The following is a 13,978-nucleotide window of genomic DNA, read 5'->3' on the forward strand; positions in this document are numbered from 1 at the left end:
GCCTGGTTCAAATGCTGCCTTTTTCAGTGGCAAAGACTTCCTGATACCAGACATGTATGGTCACAGTCAGCCCAAAAGTCCAGACAGCCAGCACCACAAGAGGTTCAGAAATTGAGAGTGTAGGCGAATAAGGCCCAGAGAGGGCAAGTGACTGGCGTGAGGTCACACAGCAAGGCAGTGGGCCTGCTGGATGGGCCATGGTTGCTCTGTGAGGTTCCTGGGTGGTCAGTAGTTCTCTCCAGACCCTGAGGCCTGGTCTGAAGTCTGGGTAAAAGCTGAGGACACAGGAGCTGTGGAGGCAGCCAAGCCTGTCTCCAAGGCTTATAGTCCGCAAAATCTGTACCCATGAAAACCCTCCAGAGAACTTACTGTTATTACAATGCAGATTCTCAGGCTCCATATCAGAGATCCTGTAGTCTGGGTGGGGCCCAGGAATCGGAATGGTTGGCCACAGCATGTACACATGTGCACATGACACGTAGAGGCACACACAAATCACAGGCAGCCGTATGGACAATAAATTCCACAGAAAACCTCAGGCACACAACAGGTACATGTACAGGCGTGCACCCAAGGCACATACACACACCTGCTCAGGAGCCACAGGCACATCCCAAAGCACACAAACGCACCCAGCATGAAGGCCTCATGGCAGGGCCTCCTGTACCTGGCCCGTACCCCTGCTCATGCCCCCAGCCTCTTACCTCTAGCTGGTCTCTTCTGATCTCAGCTGCTTCCCCCTGGAAGACATATATCTTCTTGTGCTGGACCAGGTGCAGTGGGGCCAGTGGCCCCTCGAGGGCAACGGTCACCTGGAGGGTGGCATCCGTGTGCACAGGCCCTGCCTCCACAGAGAAGGCCAGGGTGTCACGGGGGCTGAGGCTGCCGTTGTGGCTGTAGAGAATGGCCCCATCCAGCAGGTCCTGCTGGGAGAAGGCTGTGGCTGGCTGGCCGGCCCGAAGCAGCTGCCCCCAGCGTGGGCCGGCAGTGACATGGTAGTGAACCTCATCCCCACTGCGGATATCTAGGTTGGTGTCCAGGTGGAGCACAGCTGTGTCGATGGTGCCCTGGCCGCCTTGAGGGACCACGAGGCTGGAGCCATTGGCCACATGGAGGTAGGGCTCCGAGGCCTGCACTTCGAGCAGCGCGGTGGCCTGGTGCTGCCCGTCAGACACCTGTAGCTGGATCCAGCCACGGTCGGCCCCCGAGTGCACGAACAAGACTCGCCTCTTCCTGAGGTCCTCCTGGGTGAAGCGATAGATGGGCCTCGTGGGCTCATCCACAGCCACGATACTGCCGAAGAGGAGGTCCTTGCGGGTCAGCACCAGCTGAGCATCAGCAAAGCCGGAGTCGGCATCGCTAAAGGCCACGTCGTCTGTAGTCAGCAGCCGCTGCCCACCCCGGGCCACGTGGAAGACGCGGCTGACAGTCTGCACAGGGGCGCGGTTGTTCACGGGCTGGATGGCCACGCGGAAGACTCCACGTACCTCCTCCCCGGCCAGGCCCCCGCTGCCCTCGCCCTGGCGGGCAGCCACAAACGGGATGTCATCTTCTGTGGTCTCGGAGCCGTCGTGCTGGTAGACCAGCCGGCCATGCAGCAGGTCCTCGTTGGTGAAGGATGTCACCATGGCGGTCTTGTCCTGCGCCCCATGCCATGCCAACCTGCCATGGCGGGGCCGCTCCATGACCTCATAGAGGTAGCTGGCACTGTTGAGACTCTTGACGAAGAGGTGGTCAGCAGAGATGACGCCCTCGCCGCCCTCAGGCACCGACAGGAGGACGTTGGTGAGGACAGGGGCGTCGGGATCACCGCTGATGTGGATGGGGAAGGTGTAGAGCGGGGAGAAGTGTGGCGGGGCCATGACGCGGAATCGGAAGATGTCCTCCACTGCCTCTGAGGCTCGTGCTGTGGCCCCGTAGGTCACTCGGCCGGCCTGCAGGTCATCCTGGGTGAAGCCCTGACCGTCTGACAGTCGTGTGCCCTGGAGCCGAAGATTACCCTTCCTGGGGGCCTGCACTACCTCATAGTGGAAGGTGGTGGGGTTCGGGCCTACGTCCTCTGTGGCAGCTTCCAGGTGGGCTGTGGTGAGGGCCTCCTGCCGGGTGTTCTGGGTGTGCAGAGGCTCCAGCCGCAGCAGCCACACTGTGGCTCTCTGGACAGTCACTGGGAAGGACAGGTTGCTCAAGGTCTCCTGGCCCACCTGCACCTCCAGGGCTACATTCTCCACGGTGTCCTCGGCGCGGTGCTGCGGGTCGGTGCTCAGGTACCTCACGCGGCCCTGCTCCACGTCCCGTTGATGGAACACCTGTGTGGCCCGCCACTCGGCACCCTCCGCTCCACCTGCCCCCTGTTTCTGCAGCTCCCCAAATTGCAGGGCCCCAGTGACTCGGAACAGCACGCTCACATCCTGCCCCACGGCATTCGTCTCCACTGACAGGTTGGCGGGCAGCACGGGTGCGGTGGAGCCCTGGGCCAGGTGCAGGCCTGTGTTGTGGCGGACCTGAATGGCTGGCCGGATGGCCACCACCTTCAGCGTGGCAGGGGGGCTGGCCTTGGAGCCCATCGCTGACCCGGAACATCAGGTCCTGGGCAGGCCCACTACGGTGGATGTAGACTAGGTTGCCTGCCTCCAGCTCCCGGCAGGAGAACTCGGTGGCTGGCTCCCCAGGCTGGTCTCGGCGCTCCACAGGGGAGGCTAGTGGGGACACCAAGGAGCTGGAAGGTGAGGCCCTCGCAGGCAGAGTCTGGATCATAGGCCTGGAAGACCTCGGGCCCCAGTAGGCTTCTGAGTGTGTTCCAGGATCACCATGAGGCTGCTGTGTGGGAAGATGATGCGGGGTGGGTCGTTGACAGGGTTTATTTGAATGGGCAGGATGTAAGTCTGGCCCCTCCGAAGGCAGGAGGGCATGGGCCCCCGAGCTGTCACTGACACCTCCAGCACTAGCCGGTCGGAGGTGTCCTCAGAGCCATCGTGGACGAAGCGGGCCTTGCGGTTCACCACGTCCAGGAGGGTGAACATTTTCCGCACTTGGGCGCCCGGGATGTCCAGCTCCAGCTCGCCATGCCGGGCGCCACGGGTCACGCTGAACAATACTTGGGATTTGCGCAGCTCGGCCTCGCTCAGGTCCAGTGTGGGCTGCATATGCCGCCACTCCAGCCAGGCCGTGCCGCCCTCGGCCACCACCAGCGGGCTGATGGTCAGCAGTTGGGTGAAATTGGCAAAGACAGGGGGCAGCCCCGGCTCAGGCACGCAGGGCTCAGGCAGCTGCATGGCTGGCCAAGCCTCAGGAGCCAGGGTGGAGAGAGCTTCGTATGGGCCATAGGCATCCTCCTCATACTCGTCCTCCTCAAGTCGGCAGCCGGCCGCCATGTTGCGAGTCAGCAAGGCTTCCCGGAGCCCCAGCCTCTGGCCATTGACGCTGAGATCCTCCAAGCAGCCCAGCAGGGAGATGTTGACAGCCAGGCCCAGGCGGTGTTCCTGGAGATGGCGAGAGGCCTCTGCATCCAGCCCTCCGAGGAGGAGACTGCCACGTGGCTCCAGGTGGCTGAGGACCCCACGGTTGGAAGTGCGTGTTGGGTACTGGTCCACGGAGATTTCCAGTCGGTGAGCATCCATGTGGACACTGACCTCGTGGGGCTGCCCATCAGCCACAGGCACACTGTTGTGGAGCAGTATTGTGCCCTGGCCCTTCTCGACCACGGCCCGCAGGTGGCCCTCAAATATGTCCACGTAGATGAAGTCCCCATGCCGGCCCCCTGCCTGGAAGGCCAGGGGCGCCTGCTGGCTCCGTGTGGTGAGTGTAAACTCCAGGGTGCCTTCATCCTGAGTGCCCCAGGCAGGGAAGGCAGCCAGCGACTGGGGCCCAGAGAAGCCCAGGGCCACATCGTCACCAGCAGAAAATTCCTCAGCACAGCCCTCAGGCACATCCGGGGTCAGTGGCCGGAGAAGGCTGCGACCATTGAGGACGGCTGTGTAGAGGCAACCCCGGAGGGGTCGGCTGGCACCCCTCAGGTAGGGCAGGCCAAGGCTCCCAGTGCCCCCCAGGGAGAGTCCATAGGGGACCTCCAGGCTGGCTCCCTGGACTGGGGCTGAGGCGTTCAGGAGCCCATCAACTGACAGCAAAGCCCAGCTGTCTGACACAGTCAGCCCCACAGTGTGGGGGACGGAGTTGCTCAGCAGTGTCTCTGCCGGGGTCTGCAGCCTCACCTCCTCCTTGCCCAGGATCAGTCTGACCTGAGGAGAGACGGGGGTGTGGGGGATGGGGGAAGCACACTGAATCCATCACTTGTGTGGTAAAAGCATAGGTGCCCCTACACTTGGGGTCCCCAGAGCAGACGGCCAAGGGCAAGGGCTTCTTATGCCACCCTTCTCTCTCTCCTGCCCTTATTTCCTCATTCCCCAAATACTCACCAAAGTGATCTCTGTGCCAGGCCCAGATGGGCTCGGGGGACCCCGATGTGAATCAGATGTGGTCCTTGCCCACAAAGAACTGTCATAAAGCAAGACAGATTTCCTAGAAATTCAACCTAAATTTTTATTCTTTCCTTCTTTCTTTGGATGAGAGGTGCCAGAAAAAATCACCTTGGAAGATGAAAGATTCCACTCCTGGAATAAGGGGCACCTGGAAATCTCTGGATGAGTCCCCCCAAGTAGAGTAAAAGACACTGGGGTCACTGAGGCAGCCAGGCTCACTGTGCAGGGATAGGGAGCCAATCAGATGCTCTGTGTTTTGAAGGGTGAGTAAGGAAAACCTCCCTGGCTTGGAGTGAGGGGCGATCCTTGGGGACAGAAGAGGGACGTGGTCTGTCTCCATGACGTTGACACCAGAACCAGCTCTGGTGCAGGGCTCCCACAACCAGGTGGTAAATGGGTGGTGGCAGAGTATGGAAACTGAAAAAGCAGAACACTAAGAACTTATGGCCTTGGGACTTCAGGTATGGAGCACCTTTCTAGGGGTGTGGCATCAATGTACCTGGCAGAGAGGAAGACCTGGCCTCAGTGCCAGGCCAGGCCAGGTGTCAACAGTGACACCTTGTGGCAGTGAGAAGCAATGGCAGCAGCAGATGGACTGATGGATGACCAGGGCATAGTGCTCTCCCTACAGGTTGTGGAAGCAGACAGCTCCCCCAAATTTGGACTAAGACCTCAGGTTCTCAGACTCATCATGGTTAGAGGGAAGCCTCAAGAGAGAGCCAGAAGTCTCTTTGCTAATGATGCCTATGGTGACTTGAAGGATGAAACAGAAAAATGAGGAAGCTGTGGCAGTGCTTGCTGTTCCATCATCAACAGACAATGGTGATACAGGGCGATTGGTGCTGTGCCAGAGGGATGCACAGGGGTGCTGGAGCCTGAGAGAGGGGCCCAGCCCAAGAGAGGAAAGGATGTCCATGCTGAGACTTCAAGGAGAGGCTGGAGTTAGGCAGGTGCGGGGAATGAGTGAGGCATGCCCAGGCAGAGGGAGCCTTTGCTCCTTGGGGGACTCAGGCCAACAAGCTGCTACCCCCAACCCCAAAGATAGCTGGGAACATGGCCCCAGAGAGAAGCAGGGTTGGGCCAGACCCTAGCCATGGCCCCAGTCAATCTATAGGGCATGGCAGCAAGAGACACCAAGATGGCATGGAACTGAAAGCAGTCAGTGTGGTCAGAACACAAAAGGCCAGCTAGGGGTCATGGTGAGAAACGTGGCTAGAGAACAGGAGGGCCCAGCCAGTTCACAGGGAGTCACACCTTCTGGGACACTACTGTCCATCTCACACTGGGGACCTTGAGACCCCAAGGTCAAAGTGACTTGCAAAAGGTCACACAGATGGTTGGCTCAAAGCTAGAGAAGGAGACTGAGCAGGGAGAAGCCACTGACCTGCAGGCGTCCAGAGTAGAGCTGCAGGAGGAGGTGGTCAGCCGGGCCTGCTGCGAGGAGGAGCAGGGCTTCGGGCTGGGACGTGGAAAACTCCAGCTGTAGGTCTATGTCGGTCAGAGCCGTGGCCACAGGCACCTCCAGGTGGTTCTCTCCGAAGAAAGAGGCTGTGTGACAGAGGGAGCTGTGGTCAAGGCTCAGCGCCTGGCCGGGAGGAGGGGAGGCGCTGCAGGGCAGGCTGGGTGGGCTGCAGGGAGGGCGCCTCTGGCTGGCGCTGCCCTCTCAGTTCGCCCATGTGGCACTGTCCCTGTGACCTTAGCTGATCCCAGCACCTGCTTGGTCCCGGCACCAGAAGGCACGGCCTTGCTTTGTGTCCAGCCCAGACCCTGGCTCTGAAGGAGCACAGACCCAACACTTTCGACAGTTCTTAGGTTCCTCCTCAGAGGCTTCTGGGACCAGAGGCCCTGCCCGCTCTGGCTCTCTTCTCCTGGGGCCCAGAGGAATTTCCACCCTGGGTCTGGCCCCTCCCAGGCTCAAAGGGAAACTGTCACTGGCCTGATCACCTGGCCCAATTGTCACAGTCCCCAGGAACAATCCCCAGTTCTAGGAGATCACATCTACCCAAACAGAGCCTATTCCTTCTCCTAAGCACCTATGTGGTTTTGGCACCTGGGCAACGCTTTCCATGCCATGCCCTGCAGATTGGCTGGGGCCATGGCTGGGGTCTGGCCCATCCCTGCTTCTCTCTGGGGCCATGTTCCCAGCTGTCTTTGGAGGTGGGGGTGGCAGCTTGTTGGCCTGAGTCCCCCAAGGAGAAAAGGCTCTGAGGCCAGATGGAGACCATGTGCAGTGCCAGACCCAAAATGGGCCAAAACTTCCTCCATCACCCTGTATTGCTTCCTGCTGTGAAACTATAAATGGTCCCTGGGGAGCGGTCAGATCCGGCCCCATCATTTCCACCATGGCGAGGAAGCCAGGGATGACTACAGCTGAGTTCTCCAAGCCTAGGTCTGAGGCTGAAGACAAGGCCTGGGAGGCGCTGAGGGCCTGATGGACAGTCCAGAAGGCCCCTCAAGGCAGGAGGTCATATTTAGGGCTCCCTCAGGTTAGTGGTCACTGTGTAGGGCCCCTTTTGTCCCAGACTGGGAAACTTCCTCTTTTTAAGTTGTCACCCCCTCCAGGCAATTTCCACAGATTAGCCTCCCGTGACCTCCAACCTGCTGCCATAATTTCTGGTTCATTCCTTTTGTGAAGATTAATGCCAAATATAATTTTGACTCTGCCCCCTTGATGTCCAGGGCTGAGGTTGGGGGGAGACAGGAATAGGTTAAAAAGATGATTGATCCCTTTTGGGCTTCTCTTAAATCCTGTGTGAATGAGTAAAGACCCATAGGGATGATCTGGCACCAGTCCACACGCAGCCTGAGCCAGCTGACATGCACCTGAGGAAGGAGCCACCGCAGGAGTCCTAGACTTGGCAGCCAACACGGCCTGGAGGGATAGAGGGGTGTCCGAGAAAGACGATGGTCTTCCCCTCGGGCTGAGCTGAAACCCCTTCTACTTTTCTCCTCCTGCCAGCCCTTGCAGGCAACACCAGAACCTTGTCTGGGAAGCTTAAGGATTCAAAGGAGAATTGCAAAGCCACTCAGGGGGGAACACAGCCCAGGAGGCCCAGCACACCTCAGTCCCAGTGAGGCACAGACCAGGGAATGCAGGGGTGCCTTATCTGCAAGGATATTGATTCTTAAGGACAAAACTCAGCACACTAAACCGAGGGCAGCCACAGCGCAGAGGGTGGGGGCAGGTGGCCCCTGCAGGATAGAGCCACCACCGTGGCAGACAGGAGCTCAGAGCAGCTGGCAAGAACTGAATGCTACATTTTGAGGCGTTTACAAGCCAGGTGATGTTGCCCAGCGAGAATACTTGTACCATGGAAAGAGGCAAACACTACAAGCCAGGGCTCCCACTCTCCCAGAGAGCTTGTTGCTAAATACGTACCTGCCTACCACGTGTGGGATGGGGGGGCCCCCTCTGCCTCCCCTGTGTGGGGCTGAGCCCCCCCATCCACAGTCTATTTTGCTAAAGGTGGATGTCGACCTACCAGGGCAAAGTCGGGCTCAGGACTGGGCAGGGCCTCAAGTAGCTGGCTGGCTCTAACCACTGAACCACCTGCCTCCAGCGCCCTCCCAGCAGAGGAGAGTAGCAGCCTGTTTGGCCTGGATCTCCAGGCCAGAGTGGGATGGCGGCAGGAAGCAGAGGTACTTTCCAGAGAGCTAGGGGCTGAATGGGCCCATTGAGGGGCTGGGCCCTGCTGTTTCCTGTGGGGCCAGGCGGGAAAGGGCTCACACAAGCTGCCTTGTGCTGCTTGGAGCACACAGGCCGGCCAGGCAGCCCCCTCGCCCCGACAGAGGCCTCGGAGGCCTTGCTGGCCCAGATTTTGGAAACTCTGACAACGCCACTGCCCCCACCTCCTGGTCCCCTTCTTCTGCCTCTTACTGTCTCTGACGGGCTGCAGCTGTAAGAACCTAGAATCCCTGTCCCGGGAGGGCAGTTAGAGAGGGTCTTCGAGTGGAGAGGGGATACAGGATAAAGAAATAATGAGCTAGGAGTCAATCCCAGAGGAATTCCTGGCGGAGGTGAAGATGGTATAGATAAGCAGAGAGGGAGGGAAATGGGCACTCTCAGAGGGGAGTAAGGCCAAGGGATTGGCAGGGATATACAGATTCTGGAAATGCTGAAGACAGAGAAATAGAAAAGTAGCATGGGTCATGCCAGGCTCAGCAGCCTGACAGGGGTGCCAGGGTGGTGATGGGGAGGATAGGGGGCATCAGTGCTGCCTAGAGACCTGTCCTTGAATCTCCTGGGTCAAGAAGACCCATGATTCATCAGAATACCAGTTCAGGCCTGCACCAGCTATGGGGGCTGCCCCCTGGGCCAGGAGAAGGGGCCTGATTCAGGCCTCAGCATCACCACTCTGTAAAATGGGCACTCTTTCCCACTCTTCCCTCCTCCTGTCTGTGAGGATTAGTCCTAGAGTTCCCTTTCTGGTCTGGGGGCTGCTCTCAAGTGTGAGTGTGCAGAGGGTCAATGTTGTGTGCTGCTTGGGGGGTGCAGGAGGCCCCATGGGGCCTGGGGGACAAGTAGGGGGGGCAGGAAGAGTGGCACAGGTATGGGTTTCTCTGCCTGGAGGAAGGTACACAGGTGAGTGTCCAGGGCTGCGTAGATGTGTATTTGCACACGTGTGCAAGTGTGTGGGCGGTTGCTGGGAGTGTATTTTGGGTTTGCGTAAGGCTGTGTGTTTGTGCGTGTGCGTGCGTGTGGCCCGGGAGCTGCCAGGACAGAGCACTGATTGTGCCCAGGCCTGTCCTGCCCCTCGGTGCTGCCCGCCCTGACTTGGGTGCGCCTGGCTCCGTGAAAGGGGCAGTGTGTTCCTGGAGGGTTGCCGCCCCTCCCACCCGGCACCCATCCATCCGAGAGGTTTGCTGAAGGTGGAGAATCCCACAGCTTCCCACCCTTCCGGCCCACAAACAGGGCGCTGCTGTCTGGGCCCAGGGTGGGGCGCCTCCATCCCTCTTCCTGAGATGAGGGCTGGGGGCACAGGAGAGTCTGTGTCCTTCCCCACCAAGCCCCTTTGCACACAGGGAGATGAAGTCTAGGCTAAGGTCTCCCGACAAGCCACCCTCTAGCAGGGCACGGGTTTGTGTGGCACCCCCTGGCTCCCCGCGGCACTCCTAGGATGTTTATGGATGGGGACCCGATCCCTGTCCCTGGGGGACCCCGAACATGAGGCTAACTTCCGTCACGATGCTCAGTCCTCTGCGTGTCAGGCAGGATTTTGGCCTCTCAGTCTCTCTCAGGCTCCCCTCCCTCTCCCAGGCTGGTTAGGGGCAGGGTCTCAAGCACAGGCGCCTTTTCCAGTCTGAGACCCTGATCATTCTGGGTTCTCAGAACCCCTGGGGCTGGCCAGACGGTCTCTCTCCATCTCTGTCCCACGTCTCCCTTGTCTCTGCCTCTGCTTTCCCTCCTCTCTCCCTATCTTTGTCTTTGGCCCCCTCTTCCCTCTGTCCCATCCAGGCTGTAACTGGGAGCACCACCCTTGCCCCAGGACACTCCAGAGCGCCAGGCCTGCCTCTCCAGCCCTGGGACCTCCACTCCTTGGTAAGGGGTTCCATAATATCAGAGTTCTCTGTGGCCCTTGCCTGCAGTAGGGTGCTTGGCTTCCACTTACCAGACAGACAAACTGAGGCTCCAGAGGAGAAGCGATCTGACAGAGAGAAGCAGAAAGCCTGTAGCTCTCAGCCTTGCCGCTTGTTCGAGCCCTGCCCCTGGGCACCCCAACCCCCCGAAATCAATCTCTGTGTACCCCGCTCCCACCACATTCCTGGTTGCCTGGGGGGAGCCAGGCAGCCCTACAGCCGGATGCGTCACCGTCACGGGCAGCGGCAGCATTCCTGGGTGTCTGCTGCCGCCTGACTTTATAAGGGAGAAAGTCTGGGAGCCCAGAGCTGCTGGGCAGGATGGCCAGTGGGGAGTGCCTGGTCCCGATAGTCAAGGATGGGTGGTGGGAGACATGGACATTTGGATGTGGGGGAGGTTCACCCAGTGGTACCAAGACGGAGCAGGAGGTGAGAGATGGATGGGAAGGGAAGTGGGAACCCATATTCATTCATTCGTTCATTCATTCATTCATTCATTCATTCATTCATTCACAAATACAATAATACAGCAATGGTGATGAAAAGGAGAACTAACCTGGGAGACACAGAAAGTCTGAAAAAGATAAATGACACTGAGATCAAAACTGAGAATGAGGAATAAAGACCCCCTCCTCCACAAAGACTGAACTCAGGGATCCAGATGGAGGCCTGAGGAGGGAGATGGAGGAGGAAAAACCAAGAGAGACAGAGAAGGCAGGATGTTGGCAGTGGGCCTGCTGCTGTGGACTGGAGGAGGAGGCTGAGGAGGGGGCACCCTGCCAGCCAGCTGGGGAGGGAGAGGGTCCTGCTCTGGGGCAAAGCTGGGCTTCTCCACCATAGCCTCTTGGGGTTTGGAGCCAGGGGTGACAGGTCCTGGTTCCAGATCCAGATCCTGGGTAGGCAGCAGTGAGGCTGGGAGAGCCCCCCAGAGGGAGTCTGAGGGGGGGCTGTGGGGTGGGGTGTTCTAGGAGAGCCAAGGCTGGGATGAAGGGCTCTCTGTCTCCCCTCCTGGGTGTGTGTGCGGGTGGGCCCACCTGGGGGCTGAATGCTGGCCCTGTGTGAGAGCAGGGATGGGCCCGGGGCCTCTAGACCCAGGCCTGGTCCCCTTCTCTCATGCCTCGAAGGGACTCGCTTTTTCTCTACCAGAGCTCTGCCCACAAGCCAGGGGACCTCTGAGGAGGCTGGGGTGGGGTGGAAAACGCCCTCTGATTTAGAACCAGAGCTTCAGCCCCCAGGATTGCCAGGTGGGGCTGGTGCTCCCTACACTGCTCCCCCCCCCCCATTTCAAAGCTGGGGAAGCAAACACGCAGATAGGAGAACTCAGCCCCACAGACCCCCGCATGGCTTCAGTGGGCTGCACGTGGCGTGAGTGTGACTGCAAGCAGGTGAGCGCTGTGCATCGTGGCAGGTCGAGGTGAGTGCGGGCAGGTGAGGATCTGGGGATGTCTTGCTCTGGGTACTGGACCATGACTCCCTGGCTCCCCGGCAAGGGGAAGCCATCACTGCGTCTACTCAGGTGTTGCCCCTCCCTCAGCATGTCCCAAAGCACCGCCAAGGCTCACCCTCCCAAACTGAGCCTGTTACTGCTGAAGGTAACAAGGGGGAAAGTTACAGGGACGACTCCAGGTCAGACCAAAGGGACAACATAACCCGCCGTGGTGGTGACACCAGGGTCACGGAGCCTGGGCTGGATGGCTCACAGCCTGCCAGGGCTGGCTGCCTGGGAGATGCTCACCCACGTGAAGGCCCACGGTGCCCACTGCTCTGGCTCCCTACCCCCATTCCAGACTGAGGAATAACCAGAGCATCCCAGTGGCCTGCCAACCACCTGCTACTCTCCTGCCCCGCAAGACACGGCCACAGGAACAATGGCAGGTTAGTTCAAAGTCATGTGGACTTTAAAAAGTAGTCTTTCCTCTTGGGAGACAACAGCCATCTGAGCAGAGAGCAGGAATGTCAGGCCCTGCCTGACCTTGCTGGGGTCACGATGGCTCCACCCCTCCTCGCTCCAAGAACTCTTTTTATATTTATTTATTATTTTTTTGGTGGGGGAGGTGGTTAGGTTTGCTTACGTATTCACTTTTAGAGGAGGTGCTGGAGATTGAACCCAGGACCCTGTGTGAGCTAAGCATGTGCTCCACCTCCTGAGCTATACCCTCCCTCCCGACCTTTGACAAGAACTCTTAAGTCATGAGACTCGCTCTCGGGGTATTGACCTCTTTGGTTGCCTTTCTGGTTTCTTGCAAGGCCAAGGAGGCCAGGGCAGGACAACAGTGTCCTCAGCTATTGGCTGAGCCCTGACCCTGGTCATCGGCCTCAGCCACTGGTCCTCTAACCTCAGCCCCATGCTGAGGGGCTTACACTAGGAAATATTTCCAATTCAGGGACCCCCTCTGGAAGGTGAGTACCCTGGTGGGGTGGGAGACGCTGAGCTTGGGCCACAGGGGCAGGGCTGGTGACCTGGGCTCCCAGCCACGTGTTCCAACCCTAGGGTCACGTGGGGCACAGAGGAAGCGGGAGGGAAAATGAAAGGTTTCGCTGGAAGCAGCAGCCCAGAGTCAACCCAGGCTGGAGGGCTGGGGCGGGGACGAGGCGGGGCCCACAATGGAGCCTCTGTAGAGGCCCGGCTGCTCCCCATGGTGGGGCTGCTGCGGCATGGAGCAGTTCCGAGAGGCTTTTCCTTGCCTTATAATTTTCCTCCTTATAGGGGAGACGGGTGGATTTCTATGCCTTTTTCCACATCCCCTTCCCCTCTGGGCTTTCTAGGCCCCAGAAACATGGTGGGATCCTCATGTCAGTGGGCCCAGGCCAAGGTTGGGGTTCTGGCAGGGAAGAAACAGAGGGAAGGACCCTCGCCTGGCACTGGGCCTGCAGTCCCCCACCCCGCAGGGTCCTTGTGAGGTAGCTCCCATTACAGGTGAGGAAACTGAGGCTCAAAGACAGCAGTGGCCTGTGTTACGGCCTCGAGATGAGCAGGGGCAGTGCTGGGACTCAAGCTCCTGTGGGTGCGGCTCCAGAGCTGGGTGCTATGGCCTCAGGGCTGTGTGCACACAGAACTGGGGGCATGGGGGGTTTGGGTGCTGCCTGTGAATCAGAAGCGGAGCATCTGCCGCTGGCCCCAGCGGGAGGAGGGTGTGAGAGCTGGCTTCCTGCCTGGGGAAGACACACTCTTCCCCTTCCTGTCCTAGGGGGCTCCCTCTCTCAGGGTCAGGGGTGGAGGGGGCAGGGAGTGAGGAAGGGAAGGGAGAGCATCTGCTTTCCATGGGTGGTTTGGCAGCCGGCCTCTCCCAGTGTGGCTGGAAGGGGTCTGATTTGGGGCTGGCCGGACTGGGGAGGGACCTTCTTCAAGGCTGCATGAAGAGGGCACGTTCCAGAAACCAGTGATAAGTGCCACTCATGCCCACTGGAGTCTTGGAGGTCAGAGCAAAGAGTGGAAAGGCGGGGGTGTGGGCTCTGGCCAGGGAGAGAAGCCTGCCCTCAGGGGACTGACGGGCTAGCCCCTCTCTCGGGCAGAATCCAGAGCTAGGACGCCTACTACTCATCTTGGGCCTGCCCTCTGCTCTGGGATGAGAACTGCTAAGGGCAGGGCTTCCCCCGAGCCTGGCAGGCTGGCTTTGGAGATGATGAGTGTGTGAGCTGGGATGGGGGATAGTGGAAGCGATGACTGTGGGTTTGGACAGAGGCCTGGACCAATTTGGCCCAGATTGTGCTCAACAGGCTGTGTGCCCTGGAGAAGCCACTGCCATCTGAGCCTCAGTTCCCCCATCCGAAATATAGGAAAGAGGAGTGAGATGACCCCACAGACAGAAGCCCCACGTCCAGGAGACTGGAGAAGCAGAGGTTTGGGTCAGGGATCACACCCGGCCCCTGGCCAGCCCAGCCCAGCGGGAAGTGGCTGGTGAGAGGTGTGGTCACTCCAGCAGTTA

The 13,978-nt window shown here is 59.4% G+C and overlaps 1 protein-coding gene across 1 annotated transcript in view; it reads right to left on the bottom strand.

Moving 5' to 3' along the window:
• Nucleotides 1-13,978, bottom strand: part of CSPG4 (chondroitin sulfate proteoglycan 4) — a 35,124-nt gene that overhangs the window by 10,342 nt on the left and 10,804 nt on the right. The window contains 5 exon segments of the mRNA XM_014558221.2: nt 705-2,552; nt 2,554-2,691; nt 2,693-2,779; nt 2,781-4,235; nt 5,860-6,023. Coding sequence (XP_014413707.2) covers nt 705-2,552; nt 2,554-2,691; nt 2,693-2,779; nt 2,781-4,235; nt 5,860-6,023 — 3,692 coding nt within the window.

The sequence above is a fragment of the Camelus ferus genome, chromosome 27 (genome assembly GCF_009834535.1).
Source record: "Camelus ferus isolate YT-003-E chromosome 27, BCGSAC_Cfer_1.0, whole genome shotgun sequence".
Lineage (NCBI taxonomy): Eukaryota > Metazoa > Chordata > Mammalia > Artiodactyla > Camelidae > Camelus > Camelus ferus.